This window comes from Nesoenas mayeri, assembly GCF_963082525.1.
Source record: "Nesoenas mayeri genome assembly, chromosome: 10".
In the NCBI taxonomy this organism is placed as follows: Eukaryota; Metazoa; Chordata; class Aves; order Columbiformes; family Columbidae; genus Nesoenas; species Nesoenas mayeri.
In genome coordinates, this window is record NC_137560.1 from 12,711,621 (window position 1) to 12,733,233 (window position 21,613).

A 21,613-nucleotide genomic window follows, 5' to 3' on the forward strand; every position below is an offset into this window, starting at 1 on the left:
CTGGAGGTGGGCAGCCACCTGGAGGGTTTGGTGACAGCTTCTGCTACTGAGAACCGAGCTGCCTCCAAATGGCTTTATACCTCAAGGTGTTTCTGTGGTGGCAGTAAAAGGTTATGTGTTCACCAGCATTTATTTTGTTTTCTTTACTTGGGGCTAACAAGCCTGAGTCAGGAAACCATGCAGGGAAAATCAGTATGCTTCCCGAATAGTGCAAGCATCAATTTAATTCTACAAAGTTGCAGTGGGCTATATAAAGATTTATTAATCAAAACATTTGCAAAATATTGACTGTGAGCTTACGCTGTTAGGCCTGAGAGATCATCTGCGAAGTAAAGCTTGAATTAATCACTTCTCCTCATACATTAATCTTTACAGAATAAAAATTACGTAGGAGATATTTGTGGATATTTTTCTAGCTGTGTTTTAGTAATTTCATTCTCTAATTTAAAATTATTTCCAATCAACAGTTGTCATGTAGAGGGTAGAAACAAAAACTCAGGGTAAGCAGCCAAAGCGCAGCTCACAGAACAACTGTTGTTTTGGAGTGGGGTTGGCTGGCGGCTCCAACCGACCCCGCCAGGGGGATGAGCCCAATGCACGAAGCTCCCGCAGGGGCCAAGCACAACTGTGGAGTAGCACAGAGAGTGTTTTGCTGCCTCTTTTGGCTTAAACAGCTCTGGTGAACACAGATCTAGGAAAATCTGGTTAGGAGGATTTGGCAATGCCTGTTGCCTGCAAAAATAGAGTTGTATTACAAGAATAAAACAGAATAAAATGTGCTACTGATTGAAAAAGATGCATATCTTAGTGTACAACTGAAGAAATATTCCCATTTTTTTAGTAAAGTTTTGTTTTAAAAGTTTGACTTACATTATCTAAATGCAAAATATGGTAAAGCATTAAGTAAAGGTTAAAATACGAAAACAAACACTCTCTGCTAAAAAAAAAAACAAAACAAAACAAAAACAAACAAAAAAAATACCACAAAAAAACCAAAAAGAGTAGATTTTGTTCCCAACCAGAAACAAAAACAAAGAAATCTGGAAAGCACTCAAACCCCATTTTTTCACAGTCCCAAAGGGGACACAAATTTTTGACAGCTTAAAATTATGAAGGCATCCACATTTCTGTCTGAGAGCCTCTGTTAAACTGCTTGCAGTTCTTTGGTTACCACAAATTGCTTTATGAGGGCTGTGTGAAAATCATGTGAGTGTTTTGGTGTACTTAAACCTCAAAAGAAATGTCATCAAATCAAGTATCATCTCTGATAAAACAGTATATGATGTGTTTCCCAAACTGCAATTTCCCACCCTCAGAGGGCAGATGTCTTTCTGCCAGTGCCTGCTTGGCTGGGAGAGGCTCACGGATAAGCAGAGAGTAGCCTGGCCACCATGAATGATGACGAAAGCCTTATTAAACAATGGATATTACACTGATTAGAAACCAATGGCGTAATTTGGCCTGGGTTATTTAATTTTATTAAATGCCAAGGTATGTACCAGAGTAGCCCGGAGAGCTTTTGAATCATTAAGTGCTGGCAGGCTTATTTTACTCTAAGTTGTGAACTCCACAAAGTGACCGCACTATAGTTGATGTCTTTAATTTTTTTTAAAAAAATAATCAATTTGTAGGGCCAGCATAATGATAAGCAATGGGCATGATTTTATTTCATGTGTACCTTTTAGTGGTTTTATGAAGATGTTTCATAAACAAAGTTTTAAAGTGCAAGGCATATTATTATTTTATTTCAACAAGTCATAAGGGAGATAGCCAGTGATGTATTTATAGCAGGACGTATTTATAGAAGAAATATTCCAGCAACTGGGAGGGTAATGGGGGAGCACACACATCCCCTAATGCAGAGAAATGATCAGGAACTCATACTTACGAATGTAGTGCCATAGCTAAATTAGACAAATTATCATAGGCCCTAGATACCAATGTCTGCTGCTACACACTGCCTGCTACTGCACAATCACTCTTATGATTTTCCTTCTCAAGGAGAGAGGGAAAATGAAAAATGTATTACTCTTTTCATTACACAGCTCTCTATTTTCTGCTCCTTTTATATATATATATATATATATATATACACACACTTGTGTATGCGTACAAATATATGTGTGCATATATATATATATAAAATGCAGCAGCTGCAGGAGATGCTTGTGTCCCACATGCTGCACCTATGGCCAGGTACTGCTGGGGCAGCCCTGCCCACAGCAACTTTGAACCTGTCTATTCATTCATTGGAGACAGAAATTCATCCTGATGAAAAGAGTGATACCTAACATAAATCCATAAAGCAAACTATTCTCTTCATTAAATCCATTACTTAATGGAGAAAATTTCATCTTCTGCCAACCAATACAATAGGCACAGAGTACAATGTCTCTCTTCTAACAGATAATTGTGATAGATATGGGAAGAGAGGGTTATTTTATGGTTTAGACTTTAGGAGAAATTTTCAAAATATTTTTGTGACTCTGTAGCCTGGGAGAATTTCTCTGTTAGAGAGTATCTCTGAACTGGAAAATGGAGATGTTTATAGAGGTTCTCTATGGGAACTATTTCTTGATCGATAAAAAAATTACCTAACGTATTTCATTAGATAAATATATAAATATATACATATGCAAAAATAAATATAGTAATACTGACTTGTAAACCTCATGTAGAACAGATTACGTGAAATAATAGTAAAAATGTTCCATCCTTTAGACAATTCCAAAATTTCGTATCACCATAAATGAGAATGAAAACTGGAATGATTCAAAATTTTTTTCTGAACTGTTTCCTTTGAAAACATTAGAAAGTCTTCTTACGGTAATGCTGGAGAACCGTTATTATTTTCTAATGTAACATAAAACAGCATGTGCCTGTACTTGTGTATATCTGTGCAAGCTGGAGTGGGAGAGGGTATGGTAAACCAGATACCTCACTCGTTATAAGCCTGACAAAACTGCTAAGTAAAATGTTTATATGAAGAAAAACAGTGCATGCATCAAAAGAAAAAAAAAAAAAAAAAGTCATAGAATCAGAGACATTGAAAGTAAATAGTTTAATTCTGAATCACTGGAAAATATCTCTCCTGGAAATATCAAAAATCAGCATGTTCCTGTGAATGTTTTGCTCTGAAGAAACAGTGTTTTCTGATGGGAAACTGTTTCACGAAACATTTTCCAACCAGCTTTAGCACAAATACTGGCAATTGTCAGTGTGTGGGAAAGTGAAGAATATATTTTATTTTAGCTTTGATTCCAGCAGTGTGCAGGAAAGTGGCCTCTTTAATAGAAGCCTTTGAGTCAGAGAAGTGGCGGTGAAGAACATTGTTGCTAATGGGACAATTGCGTTGATGTTCCCCTGCCTCTCTCCCGACCTTTAGTAAGCAAAAGCGTTGGTATGAAACCCCAGTCAGTAAAATGGTGTTTCTTCTGACAAGCTCATAAGATCAAATAGTGATTGAACTACCAAACTTCTGTGTGCTCAGAGCCGATCATTTCTTTCCCATTTTATTTTGTTTTTCAAAACCAAGCCAAAACAAAGCCCCACAACAATAAAAAACAAAATAAACCAAAACACATGCAGGAAAAACTGCCAGCTACTTTTCTGAAGCTGCCCACCTTACTCTTTTCCTAGGGCTTTAACAATTGATTTATCCACTGATTTTTCTGTATGTTTGCTGTAATATAGCTATATTGGCATACAGGTATTTGAAGTAGCTTCTGGCTTTAAAGGGCTCATTTAAAAACAAAGAGGAATCGGCTTTGGCATTCCTTGGCGAGTGGTGTGGGGGGAGAGGGACTGACAAAATTCATGCACTGTGGAGTTTGAGACTGTTTTCTCTTTTTCTTTTCTTATTTGTTTCCATATTTCTTCATCCAGCCCTTTGTGGGCCTTTTTTCCCTCCTGCTCTGTTATAGCTGCTGTGAGCTGTGCAGATTCTCTGGGAGCGTTAATTCCATTTGAAATTTGTCATCTTAAAAAAAGCATTGAATTCTCATTGGGGGGAGGGGGAAGTTGCAGTATTTAATGTGTGGATTTGTTTTCTTTGTTTGGTTGGTTTTAAACTTTTTAGAAGTTCTGCAGGATAGATTTGAAGCCTGGGTTGATGGAGAGCCTTAAAACAGAGAGAATTTACCCAGGAGAATATCTGCCTTTGAAGTTAATTCCATTTTCCAAGCTCCTAATGAAAGAGAGAAGTTGCAGGAAGTCACGATACTTTACGTGGGTGGTGGGATGGATCCAGTGCAGTGGCTCAGACACATTCAAAGGTGGATTTTCCTCAGCCAGGGTGGCCTGAGAGAAGAGGTCCACCAGGACAGCAGTAGCAGGTGACGCGGTGTGACCAGTCAAATGTATCGGGGTCACAGGATCCTTCTTACCGCAGTTTGGGAATGCCTCAAAACAGTAATGGTAAACAACAGTTACATTTGCTTTATGGCACTTTAAAGCAACATCTGTATGCCAGAGACAGCTGGCAGAGATGCTGGAACAGCTCTTAGGTGCTTGAACTTTGCTACAGATAGCAGTGTCTCCTGAAAAAGTAAGAAAAAGAACAACGTTTCACCCTTTCAGGGGGATCTTGGGATGCCTCAAGCCTTTTCTCCATAGGAACCCATCTGAAGCTCCCAGTCTCTTGCTGGATGAAAAGGACAGAGATACTAACATTAGAAACAGCAACATGCTCTGAAGAATGCACCCACCAGTTAAAGTTAGCAGAATGAACAACAGTTTAATCCTCTACTTCAAAATTCAAATGACTGCTTGTCTTTTTACCATCCAAGCCTTCCAGCTTGTTAGCTCACTAAGCTTGTGGGTTGGCTTTAACCCAGCCAGGGTAATATTGTAGGTGTTAAGCCCTGCAACTTTTCTCCTCTGCTCTGCATAAGCGTTTGTCTTCTACTTCTCTCTGCTAGAAGCAGCAATACAAAAACGTACTTCTAGCTCAGCTGGTGGATGATTTTTATCAGCTCATTTTAGTCAATAAAGAAAGAAGTCAATCACTCCTAAAAAACAGTGCTTTCCAGTGCTGTATATGCCTGGTCAGTACAATCACAGAATCAATCAATAACCACATTAATCAATACTATGTAAACTGCTGATTTCTGTGGGTAAATTGTACTGGTGTAAGAAGGCTTTCAAATACATTCTAAACCCACTCAAAATGCACAGACTTTAAATCTACTAAAGGCAGTGGGACGTGAAAGTTTTGTGCTGTTTCCCTTAAAAATCTCTGGGATAGCAGGGCTGCAGAGCAATGTATTTAGATCATGCCAGCCATGCTCACACACTCTCACACACAAAGTCTGCTTCAATAAGAGCTCCAGAAAATATCCCTTAACTCAAATCTACCAGCACCAAGGGTTTTCTGGCATCGTGCGATACCTCAGGAGGAAAGGCCAGACTGAATAGGACAGGGTGCACAGAGAAGGCTGAGCTGCGGTCTGGTTATTTTACAGCCCAAACAGCTGTAGGAGGTTTTGCTCCTCTAGATACTTCAATTTTTTATAAAACCCCAAACCTAAGCATCTCATTTTTTGTTTTACGTATTGATATAATAGCAGTCCCATTCAAGACCATGGGCAGAGCTTACAGACACATTGCTTGTAATGGAAAAACTGATCTATGCCTAAGGAAGCTGGGCTTGTTGCAGCAGGTTGTCCCTGTGCTCCAGCTGCATTGCCCAGCACACATGGGTGGCAAACAAGCAGAAGGATACAAATAGGGATATAATTTGTGAAAATTTGTGTTGGCTTTTTCACTGTGGGTCTGAATATGTTGCAGAAAAGGAGATTGTTAGGAGGTGATAGCCATGAAGTTGTACATAACATTAGTATGAATGCAGAAGGTATGTGCACAGGTGGTGGGTATGGGATGAAGGGAGATTTCAGGATTTATCGTAATACTTAACAGAGCTATGCCAAGCAGGTTAGAGTCTTACAAGCCATTTCTGGCAAAGCAGAAACCAGAGCCATGTATGGCAGTGTGCAAGTCTGTGCCTTAATTAACCTGGCCCATCTCCCATACCGTCTGTGGAAAACTGTATTCACTCAAATTCACAAATTCTAGTGACTTAAATGTATCCTGCAAAAGACTTGCATATTATAATGGCCATTCTGGTATCCTTTTGTGTTGCAGAATTATTCAAATTCATTCTCTAAGGATGGAAAATATTTGTAGCCATTTTTCAGTACTGAAATATATTGGCATATATAGAATAGGTTAAGTAAAGAAATGATACAGAACATTATTATTAATATGACATTTTAATTGCTGCATCAGACATATATTCAAGTACTAAGTGCTGAGAACTGATAAAAAGAAGAATTTCATATTAAAAAATAACCTGAATGATTGATGCCATTTAGAGGGCTTTATTGTACCATGCTGTCAAAATGTCCAACTGACCTTTTCTACATGGTAAATTTCTCTAAGAAAGATTTTATATGAGCTATTTTAATCTCCAAGCCTTTACATATACTCTGATGATGACCAGGGGCATTGTATACTAAATCTCTGCAACCTTGTTTAAATTTTTAGATAGACAAATATTTCTGAATGCATCATTTACCATTCTTTCATGCTTTCAGTCCATAACAACCCTGTAAGTGGCAGCTCCCCATTTATTCACATTCAGTAGCAGAAGGCAGCATACAGACATTATCTGAACTCTGTGGCTGAGGTTGGCTGGACCGCTCCTGGGTGTTAATAATGCACAGACTGTGAGGTGATGCGCATTCCCACACTACCTGTTTCTGAAGAGCTCGTCATCCTTGTAGCAATACTTCAGCCATCCATTGCTAGTACCATCATACCTCCATCCGCGGACACCTAAAGGCAATATTGTGGCTGCGGCTACACTTGTACTTGAAACCTAATATTCTATTATTCTAATATTCTACTATTCAGGGGCACTGAGATGCAGCAAGTCTCTGACATTTTGAGGGAAATTGTGGGGGACAGTGCCTCAGAACTATCAATGCTGGAAGGGATCAAAAGCATTGGTTTATTCAGAGTAGAGCAAGTTCTACTCTACCTTTGACCCAGCCAAAGGCAAAGAGCAATATGTGCTTCCTAAAAAGACAAAAATCTGTGGAGGGGTGTAGGGAGGGAGGCAGGATCTCCAGGGACCAGACTACAGTAGCCCAGTGCATGCCAAAACCTGTCTGAGCAGATTGACTCTTTCTTCCATACAGGGTCTGCAAATCATTGCGGGAAATCCTCTGCAACTGCATTACAGTCAGATGTTAATAAAATATTTTTCTGTTTTTACAACATATTTATATGTAAGTGTGATTCAGAGCTCTGCATCAAGTCATCACCAGGGCTGCATTCCAATGGCCTGCAGAAAACATAGGGTGTTTCTGCACTTCAGGAGAATGTTGATTTAGTGGTTGGTACAATAGCACACATGGGGTATTTTATTTGGTTTCTTGGCATTCATATTCAAAAATTGCCCTATAAAGAAGGGAAAACACATTTAAAAAGTTCAAACACTCTTAAATCACAAAGAAACATTGTGTTTAGAGTGAACTGAAACATTTGGATAGACTAAAAATTGCTTTTTTCATGGAGAAATATTTTATTGATGTGTTAAATTTAAAATGAAAATCTCTGACTGTGACTCTTTTTCATTTTTTGGTACTCTGCTTAGGTTATCAAAATAAAATAGGCATTACTCTTCCAGCTATTTGAAAATTCAGGCTGGTCTGTGATTTGATCGGATGCCACTAAAATCTGCCTAGATTGGGCCCAAGGTTCCCTGCATTGGGCACCTTTAAGTGGGTTTTTTAATTCAACTTCCTAGCTGCTAAAAATAGAAGCATTGCACAGCCTTTTGTTTTACTTTTTCCATTGTTTTTATTTCAACTTCTGGTTTTACAGGATTTATATTGTTTTTATTTTAAAACTTTTTGCTGGAACCATGAGTGACGAAACTATTTTTGACCTATTTTTGTCCTAGTGAAACACCAAAAAAAATAATTGGGGATCCAAAGAAAAGAAAAGGCACAAGTTAGAGCGCTACACTGATTTAGGGAGGATGGAGGGGCTATAATTATAATCTATATTTACACTTGTTTTCCTGATTAGAAGTTCTGCACCCAAGGCAGAATGATCACTTGGTAATCCACTTGTGCGCCAGCTCTAAGGGAGTTCAGCAACGGAATAGCTTTATTCCTGTTAGTGATCTTCCTAGGCTAAAGGGCTACTCCCATGGAAATGACAAAATAGGACTAATGTAGAAATTAAGAGGTTAAACACTGGAGACATAAAGACCTTGATTTTGGAAATTACCTTCTAGAGTACCCTGTAAAGAACATCAGTAATGCATACAGAAATTAAAACTAATCTGAAGAAATGATTAGTTGTTTAGTTTCACTGCAAAGAAAAATGGTTTTTCTTCGATACGATATTATCAAGATTTTTAATACCATATCCACTTCGTTCTAAACTGTCCTCTTCTTTTGAAAGCTGTGTGAAACCTCTTTCTAATAACTCCTGTGATTAGCATCTTTGTAGAAATCCCAGAGGACAGGCTTCTAAAAGTGGTATTATATTGCCAGAACCTCCCTGTAATTAAGCATCTATCAGGCCTTCTATTCAGTTGTATATAACTGTTCTGCAGAAAACCTCTCTTTGCCTGAATAAAAAGAGATGTTTTGTTTAAACTTAGCAGAAGGATTGTATTTATATTATAAAATATAAGATTTTTAGACTCAGTTTAACTGAAAAATGGACACGAGAAGGTCTACCAGTGAGTTGCCATGGCAGAGGGCAGTTCCTGTTAGAGATCTGCTGGGAAGGGATGATGTAAAAAGCTCTGTCAGAGCTCCACCAGATAGTGGTCAACTCTGTGAAACATTTTGTTAAGTCCAGTATGGACATTATTAAACATCATCAGGTGTAAGTGGTATTTGTTTATCCACAATAAAGAAAAAAACCCAAGTTTTACAGTCCCTTCTTCAGTGAAACTGCAGCTGCACAGACATGAGAACGTGAAACACACATTCTTTTGGACTTCATGGTGCCAAAATGAGATGCAAATGTTTAACGGTCAGTGCAACTCCAAGTGAAACATCTTGTCCTAGAGCCTTAATATCCTTTCCTTCCTCTGTAGTCCTTAAATCAAAATTGGATATCACTCTGTAATGTGTGCTTTTGCACATTTTTGAATTTACTTTATGTCAGTGTGTGTGCTCTCCCTGAAAGTCCAGCACATGGGCTTTGTGAGTAATCTCAGCTACCAAAGTGTAGGCAGTTTCCTATATAAAAACACATTTTAGACTCTCTTGTCACCAATTTGGCCTCCCATATCCATAGATAAGAAACAAGTTTAATATGCTGTTTAAAGGATTATCATGCAGAGATTAACCTCTATCCTTTTGCTTGTTTGTGTGTTTATACATCACCATCTCCATTTGAATCTATTTCTTTTAAAAAATATTGGGGCATATTTTATATACTTGCAGTTACAAATGGTTACAAAGATGACACAACAGGTATTTGATATTGATGAAAAGAAAATATACTTCAGAGTAAAGCAGGAGGGAAGAAAAGGTCAACCAGTAGTGATATGAGACAAAAAATACCTTTTATGTTGTTCGAGTTGACATGAGTATGGCTTCACATTTTGAGCTGTATCTACTGACTTGAAAGCTGTGCTCACTCTGGTGTTTAATTTGTCATTCTAATAACTCAATAGATTGAAAGGCTTAATTAGATGCTTTTATTTATATTTCAAGATGATGAAAATCAATGTTCTTCATACCCAGCCCAAAGATGAATCTACACTTTCAAGCTACAGCAAAGAATAACAATATCAGGTGACAGAGCAACTGAACTTGCTTGAAGACAGATATTGCAGTCTCCCTTCAAAAAAGGTATTCTGCATCTCTGCTAGTTCTGTTGATGAGAACAGCCTTTGCACAAAAAAGCCCTTTAAAATGTACTTGAGAATATGTAAGGTATCTCATATTATAAAAGGTACTGTTTCGTTCAGATCTGGCTCAAAGCTTGCTGATGCCATTGAAAGTCTTTCTATTGAACTCGATGGGGTTTGGGTTGGCACATACGATTCCTTTTATTTAAGTTTCCTTTTTCTGAAGAAAATAGTATGGCACACTTAATATAATGCATTGTATGCCACCTCCTGTAATGTAAACAAGCACAACAAGTATACAAATAGCTTTTATTTAATTGAAAGTGGAGTTTTTTTACAGGTTACATTGAAGAAATTGAGATAAATAATATCCACATCACAAGCAATTGTAAGTCTCTTTCAGTTTTAAGAGCTTGGCAGAGATCTTTCATGTTTGACATACAATCACACTGGATTTTCAATAAGAACTACTGCTGTTAAAAAATTTGAGACCACTCTTCTTACAATCTCAAGTTATGTTTGGCACCACTCCATTTAACTAATGCATATACATTTATCCATTAATGTCAAAGCTCATTTTTAAAAATTAATGTAATATTGATATTTAATGTTTTCTTAATAATAGACCACATCTATCTCCCTCCACCATTGCTGCTGGTTTTCTCTATCAGGAATGTTGGTCATGGTGAAGTATTCAGATAAAATCTACACATAGTTTATTTTTAAAAGTCCATGGTTGAACTTTGCTTTAATCATCAAGGAAAAGGGTACATAAGAACAGAACTCAATATCAGGATCCCAGATGTCAATATATGGTTTACCCTTTGGGACAATTTTATTGCTCCAGAGCTTAAACCTGTAAAAATATAAGCACATAAAATTTCTGACAGAAGTAAATTTGTGTCAACTAAGCACTTTTCCTATACATGCTAGCATAAGAGTAATCTTTGTTCTATTTTCAAAATGAAACTTTATCCACAAATGTAATTTCTATTTATTTCTTTTTAAGTTGTAGCAGCAATTCCATGGAGTATGGTTTTGAATCAACTTCCCACCCTTCCTTGTGAATACCTACTTTCAGGAGGGTTTTGGCTAGTTTGTTGTAAAACTATGCTCCATTTTTGCGTGAATAATAAGGTATTTATAAGGGCAGAGACTGGACTCGGGGCAACCCCTTCCCAGTCATGGAGAAGGGCTGAGGTTCTCTGTCTCAGGAGCAGCAGCAGCTCCAGAGCAGATTTGACTTTAATAAGAAAGCTTATTTCTCTGTTTTTCCCTGAGCATTACAAGCCAGGGCAGATGGAGATGCTAAAAAGGAGGTCACATCTACGTGTTGTGCAAAATACTTTTCTCTGCTAATGAATGTGAGAGTACCAGGAGCTAACCCATGTGTACCCAGCACTACAAAGCCATAGGAGAGAGGCCACCTATGGTAAAGGTAAGCCTGCTAATCTACTGTACTTCTTGGAGGCACACAGATTTCTTCTTACACAATAACATTAAGAGAAAAAAAAGATTCACATACTTGATATTTTTGGAATCCTGATTTCCTCACTGCTGCTGCCATCCCCACCATCACTAACTGTTCTTATTTCTACGAGGTAATCTTCTTCAAATGGTACCAGAAGTTCAGCTGAAGTGTTGCTTGTCTCCAGTATATGAGTTTTGCTATGTTTGTTTTGTCTGTATAAGATCTATGTGAAAAGGGATTAGAAAACAAGAGTGGAGGGTTTTTTGTTTGATTAGGTTGGTTTTGTTTTCCTTTTAATTTTAATAGAGAGTTTTTGGCTGAGAATATCTTCTGTCATATGTCAAACTTTTCAGAGCAGTATCAGCATCCTGCAGAGTATTAAACTTAATTCAAAGCATACAAATATATTCTGCAGAATTTTGTGATGGAGGCCACAGCAGCCATTTACTTCAGTTGTGTTTTGCAGGAGAAACTTTGCTAGAACTGAGGCTCACCTTGAAAGCAGAATTATGAAATCCTTATCCAATACACTTATGCTCTTCTGTAAATATGAATGTTAGACACACCTTTAAACAAGACTTCAATCTATAACACCTTTTATATCCAGAATTCATCTGACACTTCAGGAACTGAGGGCTTATGTTTTGGTTTGGTTTGGTTTTCTTTGTTTTGTTTTGTTTTATCTGTTTGTGATGAACATTTATAGTCAAATAGAAAAATTTGCATTGACTTATGTGTAAAATTACCACTGAAAACATTGGACATTGCATAATGACATGTTTTGAAAGTATTCAAAAAAAACCCCAGAAATTTGGGTAGTAGTACCTGGGCTTCCAATTGGGAAGCACATTTCTACAACTAAACATGATTGATCCAGCGCCTGCTTGCACTTCACTCTTTTTGCTAATGTGTCACTGGGACAAGGTGCAGAGCAGCTTGGGGACTCTCAACAGGGATCCTGCAGACTGTGATCAGCTTTTTTCCTCCAAGAAACCTTTCTTCCTTGCTAGTACAGCAATGACAGTGTTTGACTCCTTTCTTTTGACAATCTTTTGACATATTTATGCTAAAAGAGCAACTGAAGAGCAAAGCAGTAAAAGAAACAGAGATCCTACAAGAAATACCAGAACAAGTACTTAAAGCACTCTTCCCACATCAGAATATAATAAGCAAGTGTAAAGTAGGTAAGCTAGACACAAAAGTATAGTTTTAAATTTTTCCCAGTGTGTGGAGCTACTCAAACACACTCACTAGGGTGTAAAAGAATATGATCTCAAGAAAGACATGGGGTGTCTTTTTGTGTCCTTTTCCTCCCTAAGCGCAAATAACTCTGTGTAGACACTGAAATGTCTAGTAATATGAGAATCTTGATCCTGAGAACCTTTCCTCATGAAAGCACTCTCCACCTCAATTTTTACAGTCCTTCAGGACTAAAAAAGTCTTTCCACAATTCTTTTGGGGTCAGAGCCACTGCAAACAAGCTTTAAATTAAATTTTTGTTCCCTTAAAAAATAGATTTATGGAAGTGCTTTTTACTTCACTCACATTTGTCTTTACATGAGTATCTTCCTATCTATTTTCAAAGGTAGATTTGTGAATTGCCAGAGAATGAAAACTTTTAAATGTCTTTTATGCCTGTCTTCAATGCTTAAGAGACTGTTTTCTACTTCTTATATACATGTGAAACACCTTCCCCAACAAATATTTGCATGCAAGAGTCTCACATGAGTGAGATTACAATGGAAATGGGACAAGAGAGATCCAGCATTGGGGACAGAAAACCCCTGTGTCAGGATAAAGAGGTTCTACTCTAAATGAACACAGCCATCCTTCCATTTGTATAAATGTTAGCCAATCACCCCAATCACTCCAGCAAAGTCACTGTTTTCCAGATAATAGCAGTCACTTTTCAACAGGTCACTCTTTGTAGCTCTATTATAAATAATGTCTGATTAATGAGATAAAGATATGACTTACTTTGTAGCCCAACACCTCTGATTCATTCTCCATTGTTTTTACATGTTCCCAGTTCAAGCAGATTTTCGAATTTGTCAGCTTCCAGGCGATGTTCACAGGGGGTTGACTTGGCGCTTTAAAAACAAAAGATTATGATAATCACAAGATATAACTGAATATTAATTTGCATAGTGTAATTGAAGGAACTGCTGACATGGAAGTAGCAAATGCATGGGACTATTCAAACTGAAGAGTAAGAAATATTTTCCAGTCCATCATTTCTCTCGTATTAGTCTGAATAAAGATCTGTTCATAGCACAAAACCACTTACTGTGAGAGTTCATTTTTGAAATTAGGAAAAGCCTGACAGTGTCTGACAGTTCAAGTTATATTTGATGGATTTTGTTTAAGTACTGTGTTGTTCCTATCTGTATTTTAATGTACTAGAAAATATTTTGCTCTATGGATTTCAGAAAAAGCTGAAACTAAGAGCAGAATACAAAAGACAAGATTTTCAGCAGCCATGAGGACAGGTTACAAAGAGCTACACATTAAAGTCTCCATGTGATCTGTAATGAAACATTGTAGGATTTTATAAATTCTCAGCACAATAGGCTAAGAGTAGCTTTTCAAAGGCTTTTTATGCCTAAGTACCAGGACTTTGAAAATTTGCCTACAAGTGACTGAAATTGAATCCTGTGTGAACATGTGAAGTTGAAACTGTGCCTTTGAACTGTATCTCAGATTCAGAACAACACATAATATCCTTCTCCATGGTGCATCCTCCTGGACCCTGCCTGGAAGGACAGTGCTGAGAGTGTTAGGCAAAATAAGCTCTTGAACAGAATTAAGAGAAAGGAGGAGAGATTTGGAACAACAGGTTGTGAGTGTCCCAGACCTGACTTTCAAATGCTTAGCCTCTGTGACCCTTTTTTTTTCTCCCTGTAGTTACTATATATTGATGATTAACATTTGTAACTGGGAAGGTAGTGTTGATTTGGTAATATTCCACAATTCAGTTCATTTCCCATGGAGAGAGAATAAAGTTGTGATGCCTGTTCTTTCATATCTATCTACTTCATAACTGTGAAGAAGTTTAATCCATCCCATTAGTAGGGAAAAGAACTGTAAGTGGACCACCCAGGTGAATATGAGCCATACTGTCAATGACAGGAAAATATAACTTTCTTTTTGAGGGTATTTATATAGATTCACATACATAAAACTGGAAATTTATTTAAATATTGTTTGAAACCTCTTTGTTGCTTTTAGCAGATATTTTATAAGAATGTGATAATAAAAAACTCAGAAGAGGCAAAGGATGTCAAATATTGAATAGACTCTGTACTCTGAAAAGTCTTGGGAGCACCCAAATATGGATAGATACTGCCTTATTCCAAGATTTTCAGCATAGCACTTAAAACCATCTTAAATCATAGTCTTTGGGCTGAAAAACCACAGGACGATTTTAAAACCAAAATTATCTAGTTTTGCTACACAGCCAGGAACCAGAATAGGTGGTAATGTAGCACTTCCCCCAATCTCATAGTTATACCCACAAGCAAAACCACTGCAAACAGTTCTTCAAATGTAAGACTACACAGACAATTTTTACAACTATGTTCTCATAATCAACTTCGTTAAGAATAACAGTAGTCCCAAGTATATGCTTAAGTTTATTAATTTAATGACATTATTGTCATGTTTTACGTAACATCTAGCTTTGTTGCTGTACCGAGTTGAGTTTTAATCTTTGTGAAGTATTTATAATATAGATATATACATGTACTTGTAAAGAAAATGAAAAAAACAATGAAATTGCTTTAAAGAAAGTAAAGAAACAGAAGAGCTGAGCTTCACAACAACTCCTAGTAGAGCAGTATATCAATGGACAGAAGACATAATTTCCACTTTCCTCAGTAGCATAAACTTAAACCAGGATATCAACTTAGATCTCAAATTGATCTTAGATAAGTGTGTGTCAATCAGAATTGCACCTTTTTGGTAGAAGGACTATTTTAGTTTTGTTTAGTCTCTACTACAATAATGGCATGCACAGAACATTGTAGAAATCCTGAAAAATAAGCAGGAAAACAGAGCTATTACCTTGAAATGAAAGCTCCTACTGAATATGTACATTGTTTATATTCTCTTGACATATTATCTCTATTCATATTGAAAGTGCTTGCATCTCTCAGAGAATAGAGCTTAAAAATTTAATATCTGTTTTTAAATATTAAAAGGGTTATTTTGACTTTAATTTTTAAATGAACCATTAGCACAATCCTGAATTTGACAGAAGATGAAGTCAATGCAAAGCAAAAGCAAATTCATTCTCTATGTCTTGTTACTTGACTGCCACGTCTCTAACTTGTCTTTCATACATAGGCACATAGGAATATAGAGAATAATTTCCAAAATTGAGTCTATTTTCCATTAAGAAATTGCCTGTGACAAGAGTTCTTTTTGAATCTATGAGAAATATCTTCTCTGACTTCATTTTGGTTTATGTTATTTACATTAAATTGTAACCACTAAGTAGTATTTTTATGAATGTATCCCATATGCTATCCTCTGTAGTGCACAGTTTAGAGGTCACAAAAACCCCACTGTATTTGGAGCATTCAACCACTTTCTATAAAACAACAAACCCATATTCCGCACCACAATCTACTATCTGATCCGTGAAACTTCTTCCTTTTATTGACTCTACATCTCTTTTGAAATCTCCTGAAAGCAAGTGTCATGCTGTTGCAATGCAAAATGAAATCCTTCTTAACAGTTTCTACTCTATAGGAAAATAAACACTGGTGCTATCTAATTTTGTAGGTGTACAGAATTTCTCTACCATACAAATAGAATAGGCTAAATGAAATAACCTTCCCAGGTTTGATTTAAGTTGTTAAGAATTTTGGCTTCCATTGAAAAAGAACTAAAGCCCAAACTAAATATGATATTAAAGTCTTAAACAGCAGAGTCTGACCAAGCTTGATGGCGACCACAAAAATATTGTCAGGTAAGAGAGATATTTCTTAGTCACAGATTTTGTTGTTTAATTTTCTGAAGAAATTTGGGATCCGGTTTTCTTTGATATTGCAACATTTAGCAGAGATGGGTCAGGGTAAGCTGAAATGTCACTATCACACTTGGGAGTTTGCAACATTTGTTGTATGAAATTGAATACTCACGTGATTTTTTAGTGGTGACATTTACTGGAGTACTAGAGGGCCCCGTCCCCGCAGTGTTGTAAGCTCGAACTGTTGCAAAATACATTGTGTTAGCTTTTAATCCTGTGATATTTCTGGCTGTCACATTCGCATTGACTCTGACTTTACCAGCTGTGCTTTCCTTGGGATCATCAGTCCAATATAAAACCTGAAAAGCAAGAACAAAGAACAGGCAATTCATTGTTTTCCATCAATTACAGATTTGGCTGGGAAGCAGACATGCTGACAATGAAGATTTCAAGGAATATAGGATTTTTCATTTTCAAAACTAGTAGGAAATAAAACCAATCATAAATATTTATAGACAAGAAATAAAATTTCAGAGACTGAATTCCAATTAAGGAAGCCAATTAAATCCTTAGCTTTATAGATGTCCAAAAGGAATACTTTGATAATGTGAGAAATTTTAAAAGCTTGTTTGGTTTTGTGTTTTGAACCAATTTGAAAAAAAAAAAAAATTAAAAGATACAAAAATCCCATTTATCTCAGTCATCTAAGAAGTTTTTAAATTAGTTTGTATCTTGCCTCTAGTTTTGATTCAATTACAGCTATTTAGACCTGGTTTTTTTTCAGTGGGTAGTTGATTTAGTAAGGTTTATGTACTGTATTAAAGTCCTATTACCTTCATTTCTACATTTGTAATGATAGGACAGAATCTAAAGAATTTCTGACTTAGTTTACTCTTGTTTCACCTTATGTAAAAAAAAAAAAAAAAAAAAAAAAAAAAAAAAAAAAAAAGTTTTATTGTGCAAGTAAAATGCCCAGGAATCATATTTGAAGTTATTTCAAAGTATTTAAGCTTTTAATACAAAAATCTGCACCCTCCACACCCCATGGGAAGCACCTCTGGTCTGTCCTGTGGATGTCAGATCCTGTTGACACAGGGTTTCTGCTCCCATCTGTTGCTGGAGACCAGAGTGAAGCCAGATGCAGCACAGCTCCCTCACAGCTTCTTCTGCTCAGACCCCGAAGTGTCTGTCCCTGGATCTCTCCCTGGACTTGACGCCATCACACCCCAGTGCACAGGGCAAAAAACCTGTCAGTTATTAGTAAGTGAGCAGGTGCTCACTATGAATAGGAGTGAGAAGCCAAAAGCCTTTCAAATATGCTGCAGTGCAAGCTTTGGATAGTAGTGATGTGCATTTATCCTGATTTCTTCTGTAAACACTGCTATAGGTCATGTGCATGTCCCCAAACTATCAAGTACCCCATCATGCTCAGACAGTATTACAGCTGTGTAAGGAGAAGAGAATCAGCTTTGTTTTCTAGAGTCAAGCGCGAATTCTTTTATAGTAGCCATCACAAATGATTAATCTTGAGGTATTAATTTGCATTACAAAAAGACTGGGACAGAATTGCAGTCCTGGTCTGTGAATGCTTGTGATTATCTCAGGTGAAATGTTGCTAATGAGAGCTGAGTGAAGAGCTTCATTGTCTGTTGACTCGGAAGCAAGGGAGGAGGAACCAGAATACAAATATGGCTGGAAAAGGGACATCTGTATGGTGTCAGACACCAGTGCCAGCCACCTCACCTCGTAGCCCAGCACCCTGCCCGTGTGCCGGTTCCATGCGATGGGCTGCCAGGAGACCTCCACTTCCACCGCTGAAATGCTCAGTGCTGAAGTCCCCGCTGGTGCTATCTGCGGCTCTGAGTGATGGGAGAAAACACAGCTGGTGGAACAGGTGTGTTACCAAAAAGGTATTATGTCAAAACTGAGGGAGACTCAAGAAAAGAAGAGGAGATTCTTGGAGGAAGCAGCAGACAGAGGCTTGGGAAACCTGGTGTGAATCCCCAGTTTTGCTGCCTATTTATTAGTCAACAAAACTGGAATTTCTCAGAGTTGGTCATTACCCATAAGCTGGGACAGATTTTCAGAGATCAGCTGCACTGAGTGGCCTGAAAAGCTAGAACTTCCAAGAGCTAAACTACTTTTAGCATCTCCTGATTTTTCTCATCCCACTCAGTGGGCTTGGGGACAAACACACTGTCTGCTTCAAGAGATTTTGAAAATCTGCTTCCACTTCCCATCTTCTGCCATGTGTCTCTGCTGTCAATCTTCAATGAGCAGCTTTGAACAGGCTCCTTAATATCTCTGTGGATATCTGTCTGATTGTATCTGGGGCCTATTGCCCCTACACAACCATTACTAATAAGATTAACACACTTTACCGTCTTCTCCTGAGTAGGCAATGGATATGGAGCTCAGGGTCCCTTCTTCATTGTTGTAGACACCAACTTTCACTTCGAAAGGACAGAGAGGTGTAATGCTTTCATTCCTATAAACGTATTTGCTTGCTTCTACTGAAGCCACCACTGCTTTTGTCCAGGTTGTTGCGCCAAGAGGACGAAACATAACAGTGTAGCCAAAACCTTCCCCATTTTGTAGTTCTTCTGGAACTGGCTGAAGTGACAAGGCAGTCAGTCAATAAGCATTTGCAAGTACACACTGTTTTAATTGAATCTTCATTCTCTGAGTATATTTTAGTGGTATTGATTTAGTTGACTGTGCCTTAGAGAAGATAATAATGTTTGCTCCATCAGTCAATGTAATATTGAAATAAAAATCAGAATAATAAATCTATTGGCGCAATCAATTTAGAAACAAAAGGTCTGATGAGCTCCATTAAAGTTATTCTCTTTCAGACATGAAGTTTTCAAAATTAAAAGCATTTCACTCAGCACTGGTTGTAGCTGAATCACCCCTGCAAAGGGGTATAGGAATACTAATTTTAAATAAATTCTTTTTAAAGAAAAAATATAGTTGGGAAAGGAGCAAATGTATACATGAAAGTGTGCATCAGCTGTGTAATTGCCTGCATATGAGTACACTACTTACATATTTTTTTTTAGCACAAATGAAAGTCTCAAGTGCATGAGCATATACTTTTTTGTTCAGAACAGAAACGTTGCAAGTCAACATGGCAAAATTAATGTTTCTATTAATAAAATCTCATATGAAGATACGTATTAATGTCTCATGCTGAACAGGCAATTACATCAACTCTGTGTCCAGCATGAACTTCTTTGTTTTCTTGGGATAAAAATACTTCCCCATTGGCTTCTTAAAGCAAGAGAACACTTACGAAACAAGAAAAGAACAGTAGTACATGGAGGAAGTGTTTCTCAGCGAAACTTCATTTATTTTAGATGTTTGCATAGAGGTAAGGTGAACAGAAAAGCAGCCATGAAAAATGGTGCAAAGAGAGAAAAAACATAAGGGCAGAACTGCAGCCCCTATAACTGTTCCTGGCCCCAAGCTCCTATCATGCAGAGAAACTCCTGGAAGCACTAACAGTATGAGAAGATGCGGAAAAAGAAAAAAAAAAAAAAAATCAGGACGTACATCAGAAGATTTCAGGGCACTTATTTTATTATTTTCTTCATAAATTCATTCTAATGCTAATAATAACCCTGGCCTGGCTTCTATTACAAATGTGTCTTAAGTGTTTTACAAACATTAATTCCCCTTCTATCTCTTTTCCAGTCCTGAGAGAGTTAAGTGTGAGTGATGATGGTGTGCTGTGGATTTATAAGAGTTCAAGCTACTTCCTAGAGCATTTAATTTGTTTTTGAGGCTTCTGTGACCTCAGATTTAATCAAGATGTTTAGTGAGTTCATCACAGAAAGCTGGAGAATCATGTTCAGTGTTGTTAGCATGGCATAATTAGTATTTCTCCATCTGTTTTTCAGGACACACTATGAAGCCCAATAGGATAATTTGATTGAGATCTCTCAGGTTGTTTTCAATTTTCATGTTCTGCTCCCAAAGAGTAGATCAGTAGAGGAGAGAATGAAACAATAGCGCAAAAGATGCATATGGAGGAAAACTTAGTTCAGTAAAAGTGAAGTTTCACTCTGTTTGGAAAGACAGAAAGGGGAAAGCATTGGCAATATTATCTAATGGGTTTTTTTTTTTATTTTGACCTCATTTTTTTTCCTATCACTTCCCCTCCTCCTCTAAAAGGCTGGTTAAATGGCACTATTTTTACAATACAGGAAAACACAGATAATTCTATCAGCTGATGAAAAGCATAACTTTTAGTTTAATTTAATCTCTTTGCTTTTCCTTCAAACTGGATACATGAGCTTAGTTATTTCTTTGGAAAAAAAAAATGAAGTCAAGGGAGAAAGCAGACGGTTTTTCCTTGCTTAAGCTGAACTAGAAGTATTTTTTTTTTTTTTCTAATGAAGAAACATTTTTCATTTTCCAGGACTTACTCAGGGACCACTGTGTTTTTGGAGACCCTGTCCCAAATTAGAAACTAAACAGAAGTCATCTTCTGCAGCCTCTGAGACAGTCATGCTTGATAGTAAGATTTGTGGCAGGGCTGCCTGGCCCCTGACCTCCAGGCTGGGTACTGCCAATGACATGGAGTAGCTCCTACTTTGGTCAGATGACCTCGAAGTCAGAGAAAAGATTTTATTAGATGAGTCACATGAATTTCACAGGAGTTTTTCAGCAGCAATGAAAAACCCAGAGGGTGGGAGCTGTGTTTTGTGGATTTATTTTTCCATAGGGGTTGGAGACTTGATCAAGCACCTGCCTCATCACTGCACGGGCTTTGCAAGATGTACCTGCCTTCGTCATGGTGCCCATGGGAAAGCTGCTGGGTGGCTGGAGAAGAAGGGCTCCTACCCACAGCACTTGGTTTCCACTCTCTGAAATGACCTGCACTCACCCATTGCAACATGTAGTATGGTATTAACTGTTCTGAAAATGTATATTCTCTCCTCTCGCTGGAGTATTGAAGAATTAAAGGGCTCATCTCTTTTAACGCATAATAGGATATGTCTTGTCAGCACAGTGCTCCAGAATGAAAAACATGTAAACAAAAGTATGAAAAATGTTAATGCAGAAAAACGGCCAAGCAGATTAGTGTGTTAAGCACCTCCTGTACAATGAAGATAAGAGGGTTATACAGACTTCTAAACATCTTTATAACATGCCTCTTAAACTGTTTATTTTTATAAATTGTTCACTATAACACAGAAAACTTGTTGTATCTCTTACAGGCTGTTTTCTCTCCACATGCAGGATAAAATCCAGGCTCAGCCGAAGTCCATGACCAAACGTC

The 21,613-nt window shown here is 37.4% G+C and overlaps 1 protein-coding gene across 1 annotated transcript in view; it reads right to left on the reverse strand.

Annotated features, from left to right (window-relative positions):
• Positions 1 to 10,638: 10,638 nt before the first annotated feature.
• The window catches only part of CNTN6 (contactin 6), a gene marked incomplete at both ends in the record, with an annotated part of 113,624 nt that continues 102,649 nt past the window's right edge, over positions 10,639 to 21,613 (reverse strand). Inside the window, 6 exons of the mRNA XM_080350247.1 lie at positions 10,639 to 10,739; positions 11,409 to 11,577; positions 13,332 to 13,444; positions 16,499 to 16,685; positions 18,070 to 18,185; positions 18,708 to 18,939. Of these exons, the coding sequence (XP_080206373.1) occupies positions 10,639 to 10,739; positions 11,409 to 11,577; positions 13,332 to 13,444; positions 16,499 to 16,685; positions 18,070 to 18,185; positions 18,708 to 18,939 (918 nt within the window). The remainder of the gene's footprint in view (positions 10,740 to 11,408; positions 11,578 to 13,331; positions 13,445 to 16,498; positions 16,686 to 18,069; positions 18,186 to 18,707; positions 18,940 to 21,613) is intronic.